The sequence below is a fragment of the Perna viridis genome, chromosome 5, assembly GCF_037379345.1.
Source record: "Perna viridis isolate PV_CMFRI_1.1 ecotype Kerala chromosome 5, ASM3737934v1, whole genome shotgun sequence".
Classification (NCBI taxonomy): domain Eukaryota; kingdom Metazoa; phylum Mollusca; class Bivalvia; order Mytilida; family Mytilidae; genus Perna; species Perna viridis.
This window is the reverse complement of record NC_142449.1, coordinates 24224914-24249998: the sequence shown is the minus strand read 5'-3', so window position 1 is coordinate 24249998 and position 25085 is coordinate 24224914. Positions and strand designations below refer to the sequence as shown.

The 25085-nt window shown below is 33.1% G+C and overlaps 3 protein-coding genes across 4 annotated transcripts; 2 read left to right on the top strand and 1 right to left on the bottom strand.

Annotated features, from left to right (window-relative positions):
- Positions 1-33: 33 nt before the first annotated feature.
- On the top strand, positions 34-14680 carry LOC148616654 (BOS complex subunit TMEM147-like). Of its 2 annotated transcripts, none has more exons than XM_088583850.1 (6): positions 34-179; positions 8836-8968; positions 9230-9366; positions 10064-10148; positions 13168-13289; positions 13916-14680. In XM_088583850.1, the coding sequence occupies exons 1-6, from the start codon at positions 103-105 to the stop codon at positions 14049-14051; spliced, it is 690 nt and encodes a 229-aa protein (XP_088439976.1). In that variant the 5' UTR covers positions 34-102; the 3' UTR covers positions 14052-14680. The 2 variants fall into 2 exon arrangements, with proteins under 2 accessions (XP_088439976.1, XP_088439978.1); XM_088583852.1 differs by lacking the exon at positions 34-179 and adding an exon at positions 5364-5464.
- On the bottom strand, positions 1559-5127 carry LOC148616655 (uncharacterized). Its single transcript, XM_088581644.1, has 4 exons — positions 4826-5127; positions 3417-3522; positions 2891-3164; positions 1559-2471 (listed from the first exon to the last, which is right to left on the bottom strand). The coding sequence occupies exons 1-4, from the start codon at positions 4865-4867 to the stop codon at positions 1559-1561; spliced, it is 1335 nt and encodes a 444-aa protein (XP_088437770.1). The 5' UTR covers positions 4868-5127.
- A 2284-nt stretch (positions 14681-16964) lies between the features above and the next one.
- On the top strand, positions 16965-24863 carry LOC148616653 (uncharacterized). The gene is made up of 4 exons (XM_088583848.1): positions 16965-19814; positions 20929-21020; positions 21474-21561; positions 22178-24863. The coding sequence occupies exons 1-4, from the start codon at positions 19385-19387 to the stop codon at positions 22429-22431; spliced, it is 864 nt and encodes a 287-aa protein (XP_088439974.1). The 5' UTR covers positions 16965-19384; the 3' UTR covers positions 22432-24863.
- The last annotated feature ends 222 nt before the right edge of the window (positions 24864-25085 follow it).

Below are 25085 nucleotides of genomic sequence, written 5' to 3'. Positions count from 1 at the left end.
TTATTTTGTGAAATAAATATTTCTCTGCTGATCGTACCGGAAGTCAATGTTTCAACAACAGACACTTCCGGTTGAAATAAGAAGCTCGTGGAAGCCGAAAGCATGACATTATTTCACTTTGGCAATTGTGTAGCATTAGCTTATGTTCCATACATGATTGTTTATAAATTTTCAGGCTTGTAAGTTTCCGGCTTTTTTATTTCATGAAAAATGTGTATATGTAAGTCCCTGAAGCTGAGCTGCATAATCCCGTTATCTCCCGGCTTCTCCATCTATAGTCCAAGTCACCTCAGATTGTTTGCTGTTTTTTGCGTTTATTTTTGTAATTACTCAACGGTTCCTTTCAAAAACTTGCCATTTTATTCATGTCGTTCTGTACTACAATTCCCTTACAATTATTTTTCGTTCTTACCTCCATAATCGAATTATGTCCATTTTATTTTTTTAAACTGCGATTTCACTGTATATCCGCCATCTTGTTTGTATTTTTTTTTTTTTGAGACATTCCCTACTACCTCACAATTGAAGAGCGTCTGTGTACCATATTTCCCCGCCATATTCATGTTAATGATTGTGTGTCGATATAAACAAAGAGTTTTATCGAGAAGATCCGAATAAACGAAAATAATAGAATGTTGATCAGGACAAGAACAGTGTACGTCTCGTAGTAAATGTATAGTTTATCAGAAGCATTTATTACTAGACTGCATTTACGTAAACATGCTAGGATTTTTCGAGTTAGGAACATCATATTGTCAATTATGTGATGAAATTTGGGCAAATTTATTTACTACAAAGGATAGTTTTTACTCTCTGAAGTTTTAAATAAATATTTAAGATATGCCCATTCAAATAGTATATATGTGGCAACAAGGTTAGGGAACTTCCGTCTGACGATTTCCTTAAAGGGGGGGGGGTGGTGCTACAATCATATTTTTTGTTTATGTTAAAAGAAAGGCTAACAATTTTGACATAATAAAAAATGTAGGATAGAAAATTTGATCCTAGGCCCCATTGCCCTTTAGAAATCAAGTGGTTGCTACCTTAGCTCTTAGGTAGCACTAAAAAATTAGTGCTTGTGCTGCATTGATTTTTTCTACATTGGCTAAGTCTAATTTAGTAGAACTTGGAATTAAAAGGTGAAAACTGCTAGAAATATGGTGAGTTGAAGAACATATCAGTTTGTGTCGTAGATCAGGGAAAGATGCATTGCTGATTTAAAAGAAATGTCGCAATTGTTGTGTGAATGTTTAAGTACAACTTTTTTCTATTCTAGTAGCTTTGACCTTAAACTTTCATTATTACAGTACAGAACATGTTCAGCCAGCATTAAGGTCTTTCTTTTCTTTTCTGTTTCGTTTTTTTTTTGTTTTTGTTTTTTTTCCTAGTAGATTGAATTGGAAATAATTTCTTGTCAGAGATTTAAACTGGTCTTAAAGCATTTATTAGACCTCAAAGAGATGAAAGTAAATACATGACAAAAAATGCTATAATATATATTATAATTAGTATGATAATTTCTGAGCCTTCTATAAAATAACAACCATCAACAAAACAATTACAGTTGAACAATAGCATTATTAAGAGGTGATACGTCCTCATCTCTGAGACCATCAATCAGCCAGAGCTTTTCCTCATACTCCCTCACCACATGAGTCTCAAATTTAGCCCAGCACTCCGCATTGAAATTAGCCCTGGCCTCCTTGAAAGGCTGAATAACATCAGATTTCTTGTAGGAAGAATTTCTTCCAGCAACATAGCCTTTCAAGTCAGACCAGACCATTTCAATGGGATTAAGCTCACAATGGTAAGGAGGTAGTCGTAAAATTTCATGGCCGTGAGCTGATGCAAGGTCATCAATTACATACTTTTTAGGAGGCTTGTTTTGATTCACCAAATCAAGTAATTCAGCCTTTTTCATTTTCTTGTCATACTGAATAATGCTCCTATCCAGCCATGCCGTGATATCTGACTTCTTGGAGTTCGTGTTAGGAACTCTAGAGTCAGGATCCAAGTGACTGTGATAAGGAGCATTATCCATTACAACCACAGACTGAGGAGGCAATCTGGGAAGGAGGGTGTCTTTGAACCATTCTGTAAAGTGCTCCTTGTTCATCTGGTCATGATAATCAGAGCTGTTAGTTTTTGACTCAAATATAAGACCACATCCAGGAATGAGGCCAACTTGAGCTGAACCAACATCTAAGATTATCAATCTTGTACCCTTCCCGGAAGGTACATCACGATGGCTACCTTTACAGTGTGGCTCAAAAACTGACATGGATGTACTGGGGATATCCAGCCAATCTCCCTTGACCACATGATTGGTGTTCAACCAAGTCTCATCTAAGTATACAATATGGCGACCTTGTTGCCTAAACTTACGTATCTTGCGAAGATATGCATGCCTCATCTGTACAATATCTGCACGTTCAGAGACAAATCTTCGGTCTGATGCATTCTTGGAGAACCTAAAAAATAAAAATAAAAGGAAGACCTATTAAAATATGATATTATGAAAAATGAATCTTTTTCAATTATAGTTTACCAGAATACAAAAAGATTTTTGTGACATATTTTGTAATAATTTTTTTTTAAATGTATACATATTTAGATGCAAGATATCATTACCCTGTAATGAATAAGTCTTGAAATATAAAAATGTTAAGCTGGACATTTCACACTCAAATTTTGTCAGAGCAGATTTGCCAGGTTCTGTGTTTTTGTCCTAATTAGCATGCCATCTGTTTTTTACAGGAAACATATTTTGTCAATGAGACAGGTTTACATCATGTGTAATAGTCAATAATTTCATTTCATTTATACATGTACAAGCATGCCCTACATTCTTTGTAGATTTAATACTTTAATAACTTAGGAGGTTAATTACCGAAACCCCAATGCTTTCACTGTTCTTGCCACTGTTGAAAGTGAAACAGCAATATCTTTCTCCATCAGGGCTTTGTGAAGTTTTGGCATGGTCACAGCTGCTTTCTTCCTGTGCATTTCATAAATGGTACTTCTCACCACTCCCTTGTCGAAATCATCCAGCTTCTGGGACCTAGTAACAGGTTTCTTGACATTTGCCTTGTGGACTGCCTCCACCACATCTTGTACTGGATCTCTCTCCTTTAAGTACCTCTTTAACGTATGCTCTCTGATTCCTAATAATATAAGAAAAAAATGTATTAAATTATTTAAGATCAAAAATTAGGCACAGACCATTTTCTTCTAGAAAAAGGGGGGATGGGGTTTATGTTGAGTTGGAAGTTTCTTTTTTTGCTTGCAGTGGTTTACCCTGCTGAAATCTGAAATGTTTGATTCTTTTTTCACCAAAAATATTTATGCCTCAATTTCTTCTTTTATTCATGTACCCTATGTTTATCATAATGTCATGATTATCTTTAGGTTTATACCTGTTGCTCTACTAAGTCTTCTTACTGGGTTATTAAGGTTCCAGGCAACCTTCCTTCTCTTTTCAAGGTTAAGAAAATCAAAAAATTTTCTTAGTAGTTCTTTTGTCTGTAAAAAGGAATCAAAGTATTCTGTTTAATATAAAAGATGACAATTTATTATATTATATTAAAAATTCTGAAAAAGATGTATTTTGGGCATGTGAACTGGAAAATTAGTTGTGAAAGCTGTTAATGGACATTTTCCTTAACATTCAAAAAGAAACTTGCCTGGCCACTCTCATAAGCAGCATGTGCTGTTAAGGGGGGAATCGCTAATCACTTATTCTAAATTTACAATAACTGTTTAATTGACATTTTGACTCAACAGTGCTTATTGCAAAGTGAATTCAGAGTACACAGATTTAAGCCAAAAAATTAAAAAACGAAAATAAAATACATGCACTGGAGGGGGGGGGGGGAGGTGTTGGAGATCTGGCGAACACAAGTGGACAAAATGCTGTACTTTTTAATATTAAAAAAATGATTTTAATATTTGAGATTGATGTGTTAATATTAAAAATAGAATTGTTTTATTTCAGAAAATTAATTTCTTATATTAAGAAATTCTTTTTTAATATCAAGAAATTCTTTTCTAATATTAGAATCTCGTGGAATATTGGCAATATATGGACCGATTGGTCACCCCCACAAATTCAATAGACCTCAGGTAAGCTTCGGTCTAAATAATTTTTTTGGGGGATTGATTGGTCCATATACATGCCATATGACCCTTAGCATCATAAATTATTTGCTAAATATAAGAAATTCATTTTCTAATATTGAAAATTAAATTTCTAATATCAAAAAGTAAATTTCTGATATTAAAAATTATCTGATTTTTTAATATTAAAAATGTGTACAAGCATCAGACAGATAAAGAAATTTTTAATTTTAGAAAATGAATTTCTTATATAAAAAATTGAATTTTTAATATTGAAAAATTGTTTTTTTTTAATATTAAACACGATAGTAGAACTCTTTATATTAAGAAAATCTTAGAAATTGTTTTTTTTAATATTATAAATTATTTTTTTAATATTAGAAAATAATTTTAAAATATAAAAAAAGTAGGGCTTTTTGTCCAGTTGGGCTTGTGAAGACAAACAAGAGAATTGAATATCTTCTTTAACTTGAGTGTTGACCTTGTACACAATTTTCCATGACACATGATTGACTCTTTGTCATCTTTGGGCATTTTTTTTATATTATTTGTGTTCACTTGCATGCTTATAAGTATGAATACTATGACTTGTGGATGTACTGAACTGTACTTGTCAAAAATTTGGGTTTTTGAAACACATGAAGAAGCCACAAAATTTATGGTATATGTACAGAGAGAAAAGGGAAGTCTTTGAACCATTTTTTTATACCTCAATTCTCTTTACAACGTTTTTAAGTCTATAATTTGGCATGGTTAACTTTTTTTTTAGCTTTGTTTATGTTCAGAATATTGTCGTCTGCTATTTCTCTATATTTACCTTGTATGTTTGAAGAAAACATCCGAAATTCCGAGTGAAACGTCACAACTGGTATCCGAAGTCGGTCGTAGCGTGTGTAGTACTCAATTGGCAGGTTACCAGTGACTGTCAAAAATGTTTTGAAATTCTCCAAGGATACGCATAACAAGATGGCGGATATACTGTGAAATCGCCGTTTAAAAAAATAAAATGGACATATTCGATTACGGAGGTAAGAACGAAAAATAATTGTAAGGGAATTGTAGTACAGAACGACACAATAAAATGGCAAGTTTTTGAAAGGAACCGTCGAGTAATTACAAAAATAAACGCAAAAAACCGCAAACAATCTGAGGTGACTTGGACTATATACTCGAATTCACCTCAGCCTGTTTTTTTTTTAAATTATCTTTTAAATTACTCACAATATAAATGGTGGGGTTCCAGGCCAATGTTCAGAGGCTACAAATAATTTTTTAAAGTGTCTGTATTATAATATGATGAAAAGTGAAACCTTAAAACGCTCCTATAGAAACATATGAATTTAAACACGTAAGTCCTTTCATAATTTTTGTTAGCCCTAACTTTCAAATTGGTCAAACTGTCATGATACATTGTTTTTTTTTTCCTTATGCATTCTTCTATTGTCATGTTCTGAAAAATGTATGGATCGAAATGTCCAGCTTTGCCTTTGGTGAGGAACTGTGGGTTTTCATGGTCGGAAATGTCTGACTTAGGGTCAAATTGTCCGGTATTGATTACCTCATTTTTTTTAACTTTTGGTTGCCATGTTTTGACCATCCTTATCTTAAAAAAAGCTCAGGTTCAATTTGCATTTATTATCAAAGCTAGTTTACTTTTCGCAAATGTTAGACTGGTGGGGTCTTCAGTCGTATTCAAATATACAAAAAATGAAGCTGCCAGTTTACTGTTTTTAAGCTCCCGATTTTACATGCACACACCGGATATTGATGCTATTTCAGCCCACACGTATGCAGGACCCAGTTGATAGTACAACCATTTATGTATGACTGTTGTGAAAATTAGTGAATTACTCCTACATGTACATGTTCAATGTACAACACAAGTGTCTTTTCCGAAAATAACTAGACACTTTTAGGTGCATGTATTAGAGGTGTAGCGTGGTGACTTTTCCTAGGTGCCTTTGGTTAATGTATGTAGAAGCCCTAAAGCTTATTTATTCTTATTGTATTCTTTACTAATAAAAAATTCTCATTTTAACAGTCTTTAGAATAGATTATCCAGAGCATTTTAAATATTGATTTCTATAGTATATATGAAGATCTTTACAATTGAAAAATAATAATTTTTCCATCTCAGCAAAAAGGGATGGGATAGTTCTGAATGGCTTCCAGGCATTTATTAATTCCTTCATTATCCAATCAAATTAAATAGTAATCAAGGGAACCAAGGTTGTAGCGGTAATCAAAAGAATGTAATCCAGGGACAAAGACCAGACATGGAAAATAGACACCCACAACAAAGAACATAAAGTAACTAAAATCATACATACAAAGTAACAAAAGTAAATGAGCAACTCGGACTCCACTAAAAACTGGGAGCATGGACCAGGTGCACCGGTAGGGTAAGCGTCCTCTGCTTTTCTAGAAACACCCGCCGAGTTGCTCATAAAAAGTCAAATCCAGGGTAGACAAACGTGGGACATCACACAGAAAATCGGAAGAGGTTGGGTGCCATATTGCAAACTGCATGTTCTGAGGTTCTTTGAAATAGAAAGAATTTTAGTAAAAAGAATTTCCATTTATAGGTTTTGATTTAGTTCCTGTACCCTCTTATGGGATAAGGTGCCTTAACTCACTGAAGAAAAACAAATGAGCACCTCCCTTATTTCTGATGAGATAATCCAGCAATCCTGGAAATCCATTTCAAAAGTAGTTTTTAAAATAACTTGACGTTTGTTTATTTGGACTTAAAATTGGTGTAAGCGGTGAGCATTTACACATTTCCTGTCATATTGAATTCTTATCTTCACATTAAACTTATTAGCACAACGCTCAAACTCGATATTGCTTTAAAGCACCGTGCTTTAAGGGCCTGGGGAGAACACTGAAGAGAACTACTTCTAGGGCTGAAATGATACACTTACCTAAGATACGATATGTACCGTGATACAAGGGTGATGATACGATACACAACAGCAGCATGTTGTCCTATATGTTTTCTTCATTTTGGATTAAAAAATGTTCAGCAGATTTAAAATTGATGAATTTTTTTGAAGCCAGGTTTCATTCTTAAAGTCTATAACTTTAATCTGACCAAAGATTAATTGATTTTTCCTCACAAGACATGTCCTACTTTACTATTTGTAAAGTAATTTCATTAACTGTTTGAAAAAAAAAGTTGGAATGTTGACCTGTGTCATTTCATATTGTGACTAAAAGTATTGTGATACATCGACACCACTATGAATTATTTTATCCTTAACTACTTCAGACGACAAAGACACTTATACATTTTGACCTATTGTGAGTGATTTTACTTGTCCTACATTTGGTATTTACTTTTGATGAAAAAAAATATGATTTTGATGTACATGTACAAATTAAGAATATTAATTTTGAATCAGCATTCTCTTCATTCAAGTGATTAAAAACCAAATTAAATTTCTAGCAAACTACATGAACCATGTAGCATTTTGTTACATTGCTATCTTTTGGTTTCAAGTATATTTTTATATACATGTAAGTCAGAAAATTACAATAATTATTGAAAACTGCAACTTGTGAGGGTCCTTGACTGGAAAATTAAAAATATTTGAATTACTATTTTATTTTATTACTAACTCCCTGCTTGATATCAAGATATAAGTACTCATTTGTATTGAGTGAGTCTTTTCAGTCTTAAAATATTTTACTCCATCATGTCATTTTCATAGACAAGGGGAATTTTCCCTTCTTATATACTGATTTTCCCAACAAAAAAGTTGAATGCTAATAAGGTACAATGTACATGTAAGTGTAAACAGCCATTTTCTTTTGTCACTTTTAATTTTTCAAAGTGTTTTAGACACTACCTGATGGAAATAAACATTAATTATGAATAGAAAACATTCTTTTATCCAGAGTAAATCAGTGTCTGAAATCAGATCTGACTTATTCAGACTGCGAGGTCTTCAACTTTGCATTTTAACCATATACACAACTGCATATGACAGGGTAGAGTTACAGCTGACCATTGTCAATTTTGATTGGTTCAATAGATATTTACGTCTGATGACACCTTCTGCTGAAATTTATTTGTTGGATGACTAATTCTAATTTGAGGTGCTTTAAAGCTCTTTAGACCACAACCATGGTAAAAAAGCGATAAAACACATGACCAACATTTTGTGCAACATATAGGCAGTGTCTGTTAAAAAATATGAAGAATCTAGTCCTATTAGAATCGAAAAAACTCTATTTTATTATTGTTTTACCACGGGCTGGCCATTTATGTTGTTATTTAACCCCTTGCTATTGCTCAGGGTAAAAAATGCAACATAAATGGCCAGGTCATGATAAAATGGAGTTTCTGTGATTCATTTCTTAATTAGTAATCAAATGGATAAATTGTATTTACCTACCAATATATAGGCAACTGACAATAAGTGTCAAAATTACCTCTAATTGGCTTCAGTAATAATTGTTTACCTGTCCTTTGTTTGACACCTTGAAAATATGGTGTTTGAAAAACTAGTGGTGAATTTGGTTGAAAAAATGTTCGTCCTTTCTAAATATGATTCGCTAATGACAAATATGACAAGCCAGCTGAATCACTGTCAAAATATTACAAAATTCATTTCTACACCTTTGGATGACAATAATTTTCTTGGGGGTAAAAAATGCTCTATCACCCTCTTAGCGTTATGTTATTTATGAGATTTCTCGACTGTCTTTTTGCAGGGCAGAATATGGGGCATTTTGGAAGTGTGTGCAAGCTGGAGGTACTTACTTATTTACACAGTTATGTAAAATGCTGGTGTTAGCCACATTTTTTCCTGCCACAGAAGTTCCAACTGGGCTTGATGTCATAGGGGTAAGTAAAAAAAATGAGCTAGGATTAAAAACATGTGACTAAGCCTACCAATAATTAAAGCTATACTTCTCATTACACTGTTTAACTGACATTAAACAGAGGGAAGATGGAAACAAAAATGAACTAGGAATGTGGTATTCATTTTATGGTAGATTTAGTAAATTGTAGTATAATTTGTTAAAATAAGTACTAGACAAATTTTGATATTTACAATTTTGGTAACCTTAACTTTAAAATCAACTTTTTATATCTTTGTTTTAGGAGTTCATGAAGTCCACAGTAGATCTTGCAGATTTGGTTGGAATATATTTTGTCATGTCAAGAATAGCAGGCAAAGGTCAACTGAAATTTATGGTAGCTGGTTTAGGCTGGGCAACAGCTGAGCTTCTGGTAACTAGGTGAGAGGCATTACTTGTCGTATGATGAAACTGTTACTGGTCAAGTATTGAACTGTTGAATTTTTTATTTATTTTTTTTAAATATTGTATAATAGAGAAAGAGACACACCGTGACTGAACACCAACATAATGGTGTGCCACTTTTTCGAATGGTTCTCAATAAGTTTTTCTATAAAGAGATTTTTTGCTTCTTTCTCTTCTTTTGAGAGGGGGTAAGCTCTACCACTTTAAATGCAGAAAAAAAAATATAAAAATATCATCAAAGACTAAAAAAAATATTGACTGCCACTCGAGAAGTAGTACACAACTATGTCAATGTTTGTCATGGTATGCCTCTTTCCTTACTGCACTCCTGAGTTAACAAAAGCACATCTTGTTGGGCAAACGTAATTCTATTGTCATAATTGATGAAATCGATCTTACAGATTTCAATAGACATGTACTTCTATTTAATAACTGTATTGATGTATATTTCATATGTATTTCATTATCTCCCTTTACAACATTAAATATCTGAAATGCTTGAGGCTACTTGAAAAAAAGGAGATTTTGTTTCAAAAGATAAGAGTTTAAGAACATCAAAACTGATTTTTATTAGCATATGAACATTTCATGCTTTCGTCTATTGCTGTTATCTATTAAGGCCTTTCCTCCTTGGAAATTGTGCTGATTATTTCATAATGTCTTTGACTTGCAGGTTATTACCTTTATGGGTTGGAGCAAGAGGAGTAGAATTTGATTGGAAATACATACAGATGTGTTTTGAGTCCAATATTAATTTAGTAAGTATAATTTACCACCCAATTCTACCCAGGTTTTATTGATTTTTTCAATGGAAACATTTTATTTTTGAAAAAATTTCAAATAATACTTTTTCATCAGGAGAAGAAGAAAAACTTTAAATTTCTCCTTTATAGGCTGAACTTTCAACAAATTAATTTTCTGTGTTGAACAAATAACACTTTACTGTAAAGCATTTTTTTTATAGGTCTCCAAAATATTTTCAGCAGCATTGCATTTACATACAGCTTTAGCTTATAATCCCTGCCTCTATAGACCAGTCTTATGACAAATCTGCATATATGTTAGTTTTTGTAGCAGTTATCCTTCAATCATCGCCTTTTGATTTCTTATTCTAATAAATGGTGATGTGTACATGAACATTTGTGCCTGTATTATTATGTTAGCTTATGACGGGGTAAATTTATGAAGGCAAGGATTCCCAAAGCATTTGGTAAAGACAGTATGAAATCAAATCGGTTGGATGCAATAGAGATAACTTATAATTAAACAAATTCTACCTGTATTAAAGAAACAATTGGATTGGGCACAATAGAGATAAACTATACTTAAACAAATTCTACCTATATTAAAAAAAAATATATCACCTTTTTATTACAGGATAAAAACAATATAAGGATATCGTAGAAAAATACAGCCTGAATGATTTGCATTTTGCCCCTGTCTCTAAGCCTTATACACTTACAGGCTATATTTTGGGACAAGAACCTAATATTGTATATTTATCGGCTGTTGTAATTTTGAAGGGCAATTACTGTTTTATTATACCCCCTTCTCTCAGTTGGAGTGATGTGGGTATCTGTCCTTCCTTCTGTCTTTACTTTCTTCCATTACACTGAGGGATACCCATTTTTAGCTCACCTGGCCTTTGGCCAGGTGAGCTTTTGCCATCATTTGGTGTCTGTCGTCGTTGTAGTATGTCGTCATCGTTAACAATTATATACAAAACTTTTTTCCTCTGAAACTACTTGACTAATTAGAAACAAACTTGGTATGAATGTTCCTTTGGGTATCTTGCATAGAACTGTTGTGGGGATTTTTGATTCGTCAAAAAACATGGCCGCTGTTACTAAAAATAGAACATAGGGGTCAGACAGTAGTTTTTCACATATAGCTCCAAAACCATTAGGTTTAGCCAAATTCTGATGGGGGTAAAAGTGTTCAGCATGATGAGATCTATCTCTGGTCAAATTATGGTTTTAATCCGTTAAGCCATGTTGGAGTTATTGCCCTTTTTCAACGATTTTTGCTATTTTTAATGTTATTTCTTTCCAAAATCTTTTCTTCTGACACTACTTGACCAATTGAAACCAAACTTGGTATGAATGTTCCTTGGGGTATACTGCATAGAACTGATGTGGGGATTTTCAATTCGTCAAAAAACATGGCCGCCATTACTAAAAATAGAAGATAGGGGTCAGACAGTAGTTTTTCGCATATATCTCCAAAAGTGTTAGGTTTAGCCAAATTCTGACAGTGTAAAAGTGTTCAGCATGATGAGATCTATCTCTGGTCAAATTATGGTTTTAATCCGTTAAGCCATGTTGGAGTTGTTGCCCTTTTTCAACGATTTTTGCTATTTTTAATGTTATTTCTTTCCAAAATCTTCTCCTTTGACACTACTTGACCAATTGAAACCAAACTTGGTATGAATGTTCCTTGGGGTATACTGCATAGAACTGATGTGGGGATTTTTGATTCCTCGAAAAACATTGCCGCCTTTACTAAAAGTAGAACATGGAGGTCAGGCAGTAGTTTTTCACATATATCTCCTAAACCGTTATCCAAATTCTTTCAATAGCTGAAATGGTCCATATTATTAGGACTACAAAAGTCTTCAGACTCCTTGTAAGAGTTATTGCCCTTGAAAGGAGAAAAATGACTTTTTTTAATAGTTTACAGTCAATATCTTGAAAACTATGATAGATTAAAAGAAACTTTCAATTGTTGAAAAGATCTTATGATAGTCCTACCAAATACTTCTTTAGACAAAATTGTTGGACAACTTCTTGTTTAATTTATTGCCTTTGAAAGGCAAAATTCAAGAAGGTGAGCGATTCAGGCTCCTGGTAGCCTCTTGTTTATCCGTTACTATTCATACACCGCTCAAAGAATCTGAATTAAATATTTCCATTGTGCACCTGCTATTTTCAATTTTGATTCAAATTAATTTGGAGGTCAAAAGGTGCATGTTACCAAATGGGATGTGCGGGTATCAAGTATTATATTAGTATAAACTAAAAAATTATGGTAGCAATTTAATAATGTTTTCGGTTTTTCTCCTTTTTTAATTCTTTTTTTTTAATCATTAGTTATTACATGATAATTTTATGCTAGTACCACTTATTTTTATGTATGTATTATGGTGGCATACCACCACAAAATGTAAATGTCTATCTCTCTATATGGTATACAATGACTCAAAACACTTTTGACTGACTTTTTGGTGTAATGTTTTCCTTCTTGGAAGGAAGCTCCCTGTTATTTTACCTTGCTTTGAATTCAGGAGATACAAAGATCATGTTTCAGATTCCTACTGTTCATCTGTCCACACCTTTTTTTGTAGCGGTTTTCTTTACAGGTACTTGATATTTTGACAGAAATTTTATATAATACCAATTTAAGTAAAATATTGAAAATTTTGGTATACTGTATGGGTTTCTTACGTAGTTTAATCTCTCGTCAGTAGTATTAGATCCAAATTCTCACAATTAAAGGTGTACTGTCAACTTCCTCCTCGACAACTTAGTCCCTACGGTTTTGAGGATTTGGAATAGGGGTATCACTAGTATTAAGCTTTGCTTTTAGTTTTCTAGTTTCTTCGTTTTTTCATTCTGAGTTATTGGACTTTGAACACTAAAAAAAGGGGTTACATATATTATACATATATTTACATGTAATGTGCTTTTACAGCAGAGCTGTTTATTGCAGAAGGTACTACAAAATGTATATTTGTATCAACAAGATTTTGTAGAAATTTAAAGTTTACTTATTTTATAGGTACATCATATGTGTGCAGCTATGTTAGTATGGTTATACAGTAGAAATGATCTTCAGAAGACATATGTTCCTATTGTAATGTCCTTGTTAGCTCTCAGCTGTTACAGGCCTCTCATTGTCGAGTAAGTTATTATATAGAGTTACTTACCAGTGCTTTACTGTAGTTTCTATCATATTGGTATTTCATCAGTTAAATCCTCTGTACTTGCTTATACAATGTAAATAAGGTTTTCTAACTTAAGTTGAAGATAGGTTGTTATTTGTAATAGAAATGCATTGTATCTGCATCTTTTTAAGCAGCTGGATGTTAACTAGGGTATGTAGTAAATTGCAACTATCATACACATTGATTCCTCTCAAATTGGGCCACACTAAACAATTTTTTTGTTGCATTATGTATATTTTTTATTGATGCTGATATGTTGCACTCTATTTCTTGTGTCTTGAATATTCATAGTAAAACAGTTTACTTGTATATATGTACTGAGAAAGCAATGAAAATAGGTACCGACCTACAATAACACTTAAGTTCACAGGAGTGGTTCCAACATTTCAGGTTCAAGGTTTAATCATAATTTATTGCCTGGGGGAGTAAGACACACAATTTTATGGATAATATTTGTAAAAAAATCATTTTTGCTTTAAGATATGTCAAACTCTTGAGTATAAAAACTTACCAGGTAAAGTTGGGATATCTCACATTTGTCTTCTGATACAATCAGTAAACCATGATTATTTTTTTTCTCAGAATTTTGATACATGCAGTTGGACTTGGGTCATGGACTCTTTTAGCAGCAAAAGCTTTATTCACAACAACAGTAGGAATTGTTGGACTTCAGATTTTTCTCACCATGCAAGTTCAGACATCAACGAATCACTTTTGACATTTGACTTTAAGAGGTTCTTTTTGACATAGATCTCATTGTTCAGTGTTTTCTATGATGTTGTGGTAGATCTAAGTACTGTGTCCAGGATTTGTAGTCGAGATGAGTCGACAGGAGCTCCTGGTATATTGTTATATGGAGTATTTAATATTGTGATGAATAAAAGCAATAAACTGGTTCATATTTATAAACCATGCAAAGGAATCTCAAAAGTCATCTGTTTAAAAAATTTGAAAATGGAACAGTATATTTTCCTGAAAAAATGACAATGAATTCTTACAAAATATTTGGTGCATTTATATTGTGGTTTTGAAATTTTGGATAAAAGGGTTTTAGTTGTTTATGTAATTTAAATAACGTTTGAACCCTTTAGTAATACACTAGTCAGCAATTGCATCAGTGGGAGTGTGCTTGTCTATGGTTAGGTCCCTAGCCAGACCATATCAAAGAACTTTAAAGTTGGTAGGCACTGCCTCTCCACTAATCACATGACATATTCAAGCATGAATGACCACTGAAGGTCCTCATGAGAATTAATTTATGGGCCTAAATGAAATTTGACAAGATGAAGGAAGGGTGGTCATGTTCCCACCAAGGAATACTAGCATGCATTGTATGAAATTTATTATTATTATAAAAAATCTATGGGTAGATCTATTTTGATGAGTTGTGTTCTGTAGTCTTCAAATTAGTTCTTGGTTGTAAAGAAATTTAAACAGAATTCTTTAATAAATGGTGTAATAATTTTTGTCCAGTGAAATTTTAAAAGCAAGTGAAATGTTTAGACTGATTTTGGAGGTTAAGAAACTTATTAAAAAATATTTTTGTATAAAAGAGCTGCAATGATATGTTTAACATTACACTAGTTTGGCTTAACAAGTTCTTGTTAGGTTTCATATATTTTGATGAAGTATTGATTATAGAACCAGCCAATTTATAAATGTAAACAGTTTCATATAGTAAAAGTGTAAACTACTATATAAGTGTCCAAAAAGAGGGGATTAATCATCATATTTAAAAAAAAAAAAGGGAAAAACATCATGAACAATTCATAAGCAGAAAAATGAAAATTGATTATCAGAAATAACATAAAAAAACAAACTTTCTAGCAAAAAAATCAAATCTTTGTACATTGTAAGGTGAGGATGCCCCTTCCACCCCAGCCCCATCTGTACTTGCCACTGCATTATTTTTTATTTCAGTCAAAATAATTTTCTGTTATTTTTTGTTTGTTTGTACATGCTGTATGTTCATGTCTTAATAATACATAGTCTATTTTGTTAGAAATTTAAGATGTTTTTGGACAACATCAATTCTTTAAAAAAAGTTATGATTTGTTACATTTTGTATCACTCGCACATCTACAATGATATAACTATTCTCTCTTTGTCACCAGTCTAAATAATGCCCAGTAAATTATAAACCCATTGGTCGTTCTATTTTATGTGAAATGCAAACCTTCATCCAATACACTTCAACTGAAATCAACAAGCTTCGAGAGTTTGTTTTGAGATTCAAATAGTTGAGGTAAAAGCAAAGAGACAAACTAGCTCTTGTAATTAGTCCACTACATTCCCACATTACACACATTGAATGTGGGAACATAGTTCACTACATTCCCACATTACACATTGAATGTGGGAACATAGTTCACACATTACACATTGAATGTGGGAACATAGTTCACACATTACATGCATTGAATGTGGGAACATAGTTCACACATTACACGAGCTAGTTTAGTAGAATTAGATGGGAGTCCATGATAACAATGAAGGACAGGATATTGATAAACCAAGAAAACACCTACAAAACACTGTAGATAATACAACAGCTGAAGAAAAAGGATATGCAAACCAGACCTCAAATTCTGAAATTGGCTGTGTTTTTTTTTGTTTTTTTTCTTTCTTTCTTTTTTATAAATTCAATTTGATTTTTCGACTTGTTTGAAAAAAACTCCTTATTACCACAACATAGGCGCGAATTCCTTCAATTTCTACGCGTTAATGTTAAACAGAAGATTTTTTAAAAATTTATAAAATATTTGAAATTGTGAAAATTGTGTACAGCTGTAAAGAATTGTATGTTTCTCCTGCTGCTTAGTATATTTTAAAACTTATAGTTTACCAAAATCCAAATTAAGAGATGATACGGTGTTCCGTTTGGCATTTTTATTTGGAAGTATAAGTAGATATATCTCTAATGAAATTGTACTACAAGTTTATACACAAAAGGAAGATAGGGATTGTATGGTTTTGGGGGAGAAGTGGCCCGAATAATTTTTTTTCTGGTTTCTGTGAACTTGAGTACAAGTGTATGGGGGTATGGAACTATACGAAGTATGCTACAAAAAGAAGGTACTGTTTAATTTAGGGTGTTGCAGCCCTCCCTAATTGAAGTTATGGACTACCGAGGAGAAAAAAAGTATCTTTTTTAACGGCTTTATATTTCTTGGCCAATTTCAATGGGTTATAATTTCATGAATTTACTGGTTTTAACTTTTGTAATTCTTTGCTATGCGGAGTCGAACCTCGTATTTAGATTTTTTTAACTTTATCTTCAGGCACCTAGTGTTATTGTAGACGATTATAAATAATTACGTTGTTTAATTGTACTAATGGTGAATTTTTGGTTTATTGAAATTCATAACGTCCTTATTTGGAAATGTTACCAGTTATCTTGTTTCCGAATCCCATATGCATTTTTAATCTTTTATTACGACAGACTAATATGCTGAAACAAGTTATATATAGTGGTACATGTATACGCGATTGGATTGTTTGAGTCATAAGTATGTGCTTGTATATATATTAAACGGAGGACACATTTTAAATTACAATTCATATAGGTTTTTCTATCAATAAAATTAGAATGTCCAAGTCTAAATGAAAAGCATCGAAAGCAAAGCAGACAAAAGATACGAAAACGCCATGTATGCTGCTGCTGTGTTTGTGGTTTCAATTTCGGCTTTTCGTCAGTCATAGGATTCTTAGGGGCTACGATGTATTATACAAGTAACAGGCTGAATGATGTAATTTCCAAATATGGGAAGAAAGCAATATTTATATTTCTTTTCGTCAGTCGTAGGAATCATTTGGGCTTTTGTATATAATACGACGAATGATATAGGTTCCAAATATGGTAAGGATGCACTTACACGAATACAACTTTAATATGATTTATAATTCAATGATTTTTGTTTCATGTTAGTTTTCGGACTACGAGACAAGATTGCTATAAAAGGGAAACAAAATTCTGTAGCAATGATAAGTATATAACAGGCAATTTAGCTACAACCCTTGATAGATGTTTGCATAGGCGTTTATGCTAATAGGCCTTATAAATGCGTTCGAGCTATTTTATTATAGGTCGACGGGCCATTCCGCTTTCGAGCTAGATTCGCGGCTTGCTTTTCACAAATGATTTTGTGCTGTAAGTTAAGTTCAGCAGGCTTGTTATTTACACGGGCGTTTCTACACATAGAATTTTTCCCCTTAACTGTAATGCATATAGGCATTTCCATATTTTATATTGTTTATCTTGTCGTAATTTGCATTTACCATTATAGGAATAAACACTAAAAACATAAATTCAAGGTACATGCGCGTAAAAGTCAACAAGTAACATAGGCATTGTAGAGATTTTTGAACGACAGCTTGATGTACGACCGTTTGGCTAATGTGAGCTTCGATCTTGCTCAATGGCTTACGGGGAAAAATGAGTTTCTTGGTTGCATGGAAAATGGTTAAGGTGCATGAAAACCTGAAAATGCGTGGTTGTAACTCCGACGAATACCTCGTAGTTACTAATCCAGCGCCTTAACCTCTCGGAAGCACAGGCACTTGGGGCATGCATGGTTCCGATCACTACCTCTTTTTACCCGGGAACCATTATTTCGGTCGGAATCATTAATTTGGTCAAAATAGTAATTTTGCCAGTTTCTACACCCGTTCATTTAAAATATCACAAAGGAATGTAAAGTACCACTATCTAATAAAAAGATCTACTTAGGTACCAGTCTATTAGTACCAGATCAAGAAAAGATTGTTTTTATTCCTAGTACGTGAGTTGCTCGCGAATATTTATTTCAATTGCTGAGAATGGAGGAGATTTTTCTAATTCAATGATTATTCTATGGAAAACATACAGGTATAACAAAGTGATAACAGGTAGAGAAGAGACCAACGAAACAATTTTGCCATAAGATTCAGAAATAATCGGAAATGATAAAATATTTATAATGAAAACGCTGAACATTAGAATGAAAATACTGGAGTACATAAGGTACATACGATTTTTCAAAGTCGAAATTTGGAATTTAAAATTACGACATTTCGAGTTTTAACTCAAAGTTTAGCATATTTTCATATTTCCCTCATACGCTTCCGTATTAAAAGAAGCGTTTTGTAATATTCTTTTAAGCTTAAATTTCCACCAAAACATATTTATAGTAGGAATTAAAGTGTGAATAAGATAGGGACAGACACCCAGACTTTGAAAAGGAGGTGTCCAGGCTATTATTTGCTCATTTTTACCAAATCTTTTGCCGGGAAGAAAGGTTACAACCCCTGGAACCCTCCAGATCTGTCAATAGACATCATCACCATGCGACTCGACTTCAATCAAGAATATGAAAATCGTACTTACACCCGAAGAAAATTGTGGCCACTTTCAAGAAACCAGATGCGAATTTTGCTTTAGCATAATATTTGTTGTTGTAATTCCCTCTGAAGATGAATGGGATGCAAAACTATTTCTATTTGGGGTTTCTTAAGGATGATCCCTGTAGTCCGATGTAATATCTGCCCATACTCTTTCCATGATTAACCTTCAGGATCCATCTGCATGGAATAAAAGAAAGACGAAATATGAAACAGCACTACTGCATGGCAAGCATATATGTGGTCTGCGCATAGAATTCATACCCACTTACAAATAACGAAAGAAAGAACTGGAAACCAGTAATGTGTGCCGTTTATGGTAACATAGATGTTAATCTGACTATATGTGTTCGTGACGTCATGACCCATTCTGTGACATCTGCAATGCATACAAAATAATTCTACTAATAACTGCGCTTTGGTTTTTTCATTGTGAGTAATAGGGGGATACTTTACATGTATAATAAAACACATACATAGAAAAGCGAACTATTGTTTGAATCATGGATACTTGAATTACGGAAAACTGTACTTTTCTGATGCATTCAGAGAATTTGATCTCCGGAAACCAAATATGAAATGTGTTCCCTCTGTGACATACTATATGTGTAGATATAGCATTTAATATTGTTCAAGTCATACACAAGGTGAACCTAAATGTAGTTAACACAAATGAACAACTACGGTAATTATTGGTTGGATCAAGATGAGATATACGAGAATCAACTTGGAGGTAATGGAAGCTTAGATTCTCTGTATGAAAACCAGGAAGCTTTACGGAGAAACCGAGACGTTGAACCCCTGCAAGTGGATTATCGAGAATCCGCCATCAATATCATTAACAATGATATTACTGACGATGAAAAAGGCCTGAATAAGCAACAACGCCAATTGCAAGATGAAGGGGAAAACCGTCAACTGACTGGAAAACGTTACCAATTTAAAGAACTACACCATGACCATTACGACATAATTGAGGAACGTCCATTGAGAAGACATGCTTGGTGTTTTCTCGGTTTCTTCATTGGTGTTTTATTCACCTCGGCAGGATTCCTTTCAGCTCACTTTTTTATCATACCTTACGTAACAAATATCACACACGGTAGGTTTAGGTGTAATTTTGTCACTGGACATAGTTTATACATAGACGTGCAATGTCATTGAAAGCTATTTAATTGTCTTTAGAATACCAAAGGCAGTTTATTGGAAAAAATAAGCAAACTTTAGAGCCAAGGTACTCCTACCTCTTTTCAAAATCTCTGAATCGGAACCTCCTTACCCTTTTATAAATTTCTGGATCCGACCTTGATGTTATGGAGGTGATATGGAAAATCTTATTCTGAATCACGAACTCCTAGGTGAATTTTTCGATTGGCTTTCAAGAAAATATCAATCATAGTGGCATTTTGGTTAGACAATATGTGTTTCATTTTCAGTCTTGTATTTGTGGAACGCTTTTGATATCAACCCAGAAGTAAAGTTCGTCATCTGAAAAGAAACCGATTAACATATATATAGCTATGTGTTATGACAATCAGTGGTCAATTTTCATATTATTGCTTTTCAAGTTTGACTACCTTTGAATGAAGATCCACATCTGTTGTTTGGAATTGAGTTAAACCAGTACAATAAATTTCAAGAGAAATGCCTCGAAAAATATGTAAAAAAAAATTAGTGTAAGTTTCCATATAAAATAGCCACCTGTGTGTAGTACTTAGTGTAGTTGATTTCTCCAATAGACGTTTTTGCTTGTTTATTTGTTTGTTTTGTTTTGTTTTTGTTTTTTTTTGTTTTTTTTTTTTTGTTTTTGTTTTTTTTTTTTTTTGTTTTTGTTTTGTTTTTTTTTGTTTTATTTTTTTTTGACGAACTATGGATAACTAGCATTTAATTTTTATTGGTGGTAGAGGTTGGATCAAATAGAAGAACCGGGTTGATATTTTCAAGTTTGAAAAAGCCAGGACAGGCAAAAAATATATCAAGGCAGGATATATTATTGTCCAAATATTTTTTATAAAATAAAATTAAAAAAAAAGCAGGATCTAATTTTTTTTTCAAAATAAAAAGGTAGGATAGAAAATTTGAACATAGTCCCCCCCCCAACCAATCATCCACCAAGTACAAACAAAATCAAATCTCTACATCCCATACCAGTCAGGTGATGTAAAAATTAAGCAGTAATTAGGAGAAATAAATTCTTATTGTTTTTAAAATTTTAGGAGATAGCCAAGTATGTCAAGATAATTGGAGGACATACAATGGAAGCTGTTACTATTTCTCACCAAACAATGTGTCGTGGGAAGAAGCACAGGTATTGTAGCTGAAAATCATTTACATTAACCATCAAAGACGTACACACAAAAATGTTGGAGTATGTCAAACCTAATATGTATTCCTTTAACATTTACCTTGCAATATATTTTACTTCATAAGCATCTCGATACTCAATTCGTAATCAGGCGTTTTGAAAAAAAAACAGGTATTTAGCAAAGTGTTAAATTGACCATAAATGCATATTTATATTTTATGCGTCTGTTTTCTTGTTACTCATAACTTAAAAAAAAATGCTTTAAAATCGTGATTTTTGCATCAAACGCCTCGAGGTCGAAGCATCTTCAATTAGTTTCTCATTATTTGAAAACTTCAGTGGCATGAGGTTCTATTAAAAAACAACAAAAATTTAACTAACCCCAATTTGTATATATTTTGAATCTCGTAAGGAAGGTGCATAAGCTGAAGCAACATACTGGTCATATTGTTGTAGGAAACGTGTTTAAGTGTGAGCTCACATCTAGCGGATATTCAGAACCAGGAAGAGAATACATGGCTAATTACCCAAATGACTGAAATTGGTAAGTTATATATTTAGTCTGTGGTTTTCCTGTTTATATTATTATTTTGTTAAGTCAATTGAAAAAAAAAAATTGTTTAGCACGTGATGAATTCCCAACCGGTGCTCCATGTCCTCATTATTTGGTAGCGTGTTATTTGGATTCTGTTTATTTTGATTGGTTCCTGTCTCTGTTTTCCTGACTTTGTCTTCAAACCACATATATTCTTTAGATACAACCGACTGGATTTAAGACATGGAAGCAATAATCAGTTGTGAATATTTGAATTATAGTTACAGTGCTAATGAATAAAAATAAAATAATAAGAAGAAAACCGCAACAAAAGATAAGCTTCAAAATGGGAGTATGGTATGCACACAAGCTTAAATTACGGAAATATTATGATGTGGGTCAGGCGTCGATGTCGCAAAAAGTTGTTAGTGTAAAATTGATCGTAAATTATAACGTCACAGTGCTATTTTAGGTTGTGACGTCATTACTGCAGCTGTAAAGTGGGTTAGTTGTGAAAGATTTGTTTCTTTTTTTGTTGTTATTGTTTTCTTATTTTAGCGTATGATAGCTTCAAATTGGGTTTTATGATTATTTTTATTAACTATGTTTAACATCAAAATTTTAGGTGAGAATATTTGGATAGGCGGAAAAGGTAAAAATAGCACAAATTTCAAATGGCAGTATGGACCGGATTTAGAGCCAAAATCATTAAATTTTACTGACTGGGCAAAAGACCAGCCATCAGTTACTGTCGGCGTAGATACAGCTCAACAAGACTGTGTTCAAATGTGGAAAAGCAGGGGATTTAAATGGGACAATGAACACTGCTGGAAAACACGAAAGTTTGTGTGTAAACAGTTAGGAGATAAAAAAGGCTGAATACTTTCCAAACGAATTGTGACCAAAAAATTTCGTCATATCAGAAACACGATTAAAATCAGGGTAATTCTGTTTATTTTAAGGAACCGAAGAAAAAGATATTATTAAACGTATTAATTTGTAATTGAAAAAAGTAGATATATGTCTATCAAATGTGTGATTGTACATGTACATTAACTCAGAATAAAACGTGTCAACGTTTACTAAACACCACGAATTTTAGACTAACATATTGATTGTAAGATACTAATTACTGTTGTTTTATTACTTAATAACTTTCAGAAGATGTTTTCAAAATGCTAGAATTTTTGATCGACAGCATACATGTCCAGTGGTGGACGCGTTTTTCAACAAACGGTCGACATACCAATTCTATACTTTTGATGAGGCTGACTTATATGATCTGAAAAAAATCGTTTAGCTAGATCCTGTTATCACAGTTTCCGCTATATAGATGACGTACTATCCTCAATCCTATTTTCGGAGACTTGATACATCGCAACTACCCCAAAGATCTTGAGATAAAGGATACTACTACAGACACTGTGAAGTCAGCCTCATATCTTGACCTACACTAAGAGATCCATGGTAAAGGGAAACTATTGACCAAACTTTACGAAAAACGTGATGACTTTTCACTCAGAATTGTCAACTTTCCTTTCATATTTGCAACATTCCTTCTGCGCCTGCGTGTGGAGTTTTCATATCACAACTCAAACGTTTTGCCAGAGCTTGCCATGACTACGCAGACTTTTTGTATCGCGCTAGACTTCTGACAATTAGGCTTCTGGGAAGGGCTATGGTGCTACAAGATTGAAGTCATCACTACAGAAGTTTTATGGTCACAATCATGAACTTGTGGATCGTAAAGGTGTATCCATCTGCACCATGAAAACGGATTTGTTCATCGTGTCAGTTTTCCTTTCCTCTTTCGTCTACCCCGGACTTGACTTTTTATAAGCAATTCAGCAGGTGTTTCTAGAAAAGTAGAGGACGCTTACCCTACTGGTGCACCAGGTCCATGTTCCCATTTTGTCAAAATTGTCAAAATTGCTCATTTGCCTTTGTTACTTAGTATGTATTATCTTAGTTATTTTGTGTTCTTTGTTGTGTATATCTGTTTTCTATGTTCTGTCTTTGTCCTTGGATTGCTTTCTTTTGATTTCCGCTAGAACTTTGGTTCCCTTGATTACTCTTTCAGAACACGATAAAGTTACCCGAAGAATTGTCGTTAAAAATGTTATTTTAGCGAATAATTAAAAACTCCTTGCGCTCTATGCCAAAACAATATCATGTCTAAACCTAGCCAATTAGAAACTATTATATTTCCTCCTTGGAATTGCGCATAGAAGATCGCTTACCCAACCGGTGCACCTGGTCCATGCTCCCAGTTTTTAGGGGAGTCCGAGTTGCTCATTTGCTTTTGTTACTTTGTATGTATGATTTTAGTTACTGTATGTTCTTTGTTGTGTATGCCTGTTTTCCATGTCGGGTCTTTGTCCCTGGATTACATTCTTTTGATTACTGCTACAACCTTGGTTCCCTTGATTACTATTTCAAAAACCATTTTTCTTATCGTCCTTTAATTTGTTTCAGCTGCTTAATTTACTAACATAAACAAAAACTTACTTCCTTGTTTTAGTTATTATATTTCCTGCTGTAAGTGCAATATCAAGGTCTTAGCAATCTCCTTTGTATCCATGACAATAACTTCCTGATTGATATCTCATTCCGGTATGATTTTTTAAAAGGCATGGGCACTACTATATATATAATAACTATTTCAAATCTGCAAAGCTGTTTCCAATGAGCTGTAAAAATTGATTTTAGAGGCGAGTTTACTGCTGAGTTTTGAAATGAACCTCAGTGCTGGAGATTTTCTAATTTAATAAAACCGGTAATGTCTTTCATTTTATGTTTATCCTCAAACCCGTATTGAAACTTGATAATTTCAAACAATTACTGAGAAATCAGAATCCCGTGTTCAAACCACCCTCATATTATTATGATGGAATTCGAAAGCTTAATATTTTGCATACAAGACTATGTCACATTAGTAGTACACTCAAAGCTTTGTTTGGGTTTTGTGCCTGACCAGAAATGCACCTGTGGCCGGCCTATTTAGAATGTCCTTTGTATGTAGAACAACGTGGATTATACATAGAAAATCTTCCGGATACTGGTGAAGATCGAATTACTATGATTTTATTATGTAGCGCAATACTCGATAACACCAGCAATACTGACAACTTTAAAACAATACAACATTTTATTCAGCACTTGTGTCAATTCTGTTTAAATTGATCTAAATACTTTTGACATTTTTCTTATTTTTTTTTATTATTTATTAACGTTTTACACCAAATTATGAATTTCTTCCCTTTTGTGATTTGGACCTACTGTTGTAAAAGGATAAATTATCAATTTCTGTACACTACACTTGTCGTTATTTGTTCAACAATTTATTGTGTGTTATATTCCATGTATGGAGAAGACCATGTGAGTTGGAATAACTCATGTCTAATCTGAACTTGTTTATTTGCAAATAAAATATGTATAAACTAAAACAAAACTAACATTAAAAATTATGCATAATAAGTAAATGCACTTTCCCATAGATTGAGACTGCATGGGTTGCCGAGGCGAAAGAAATT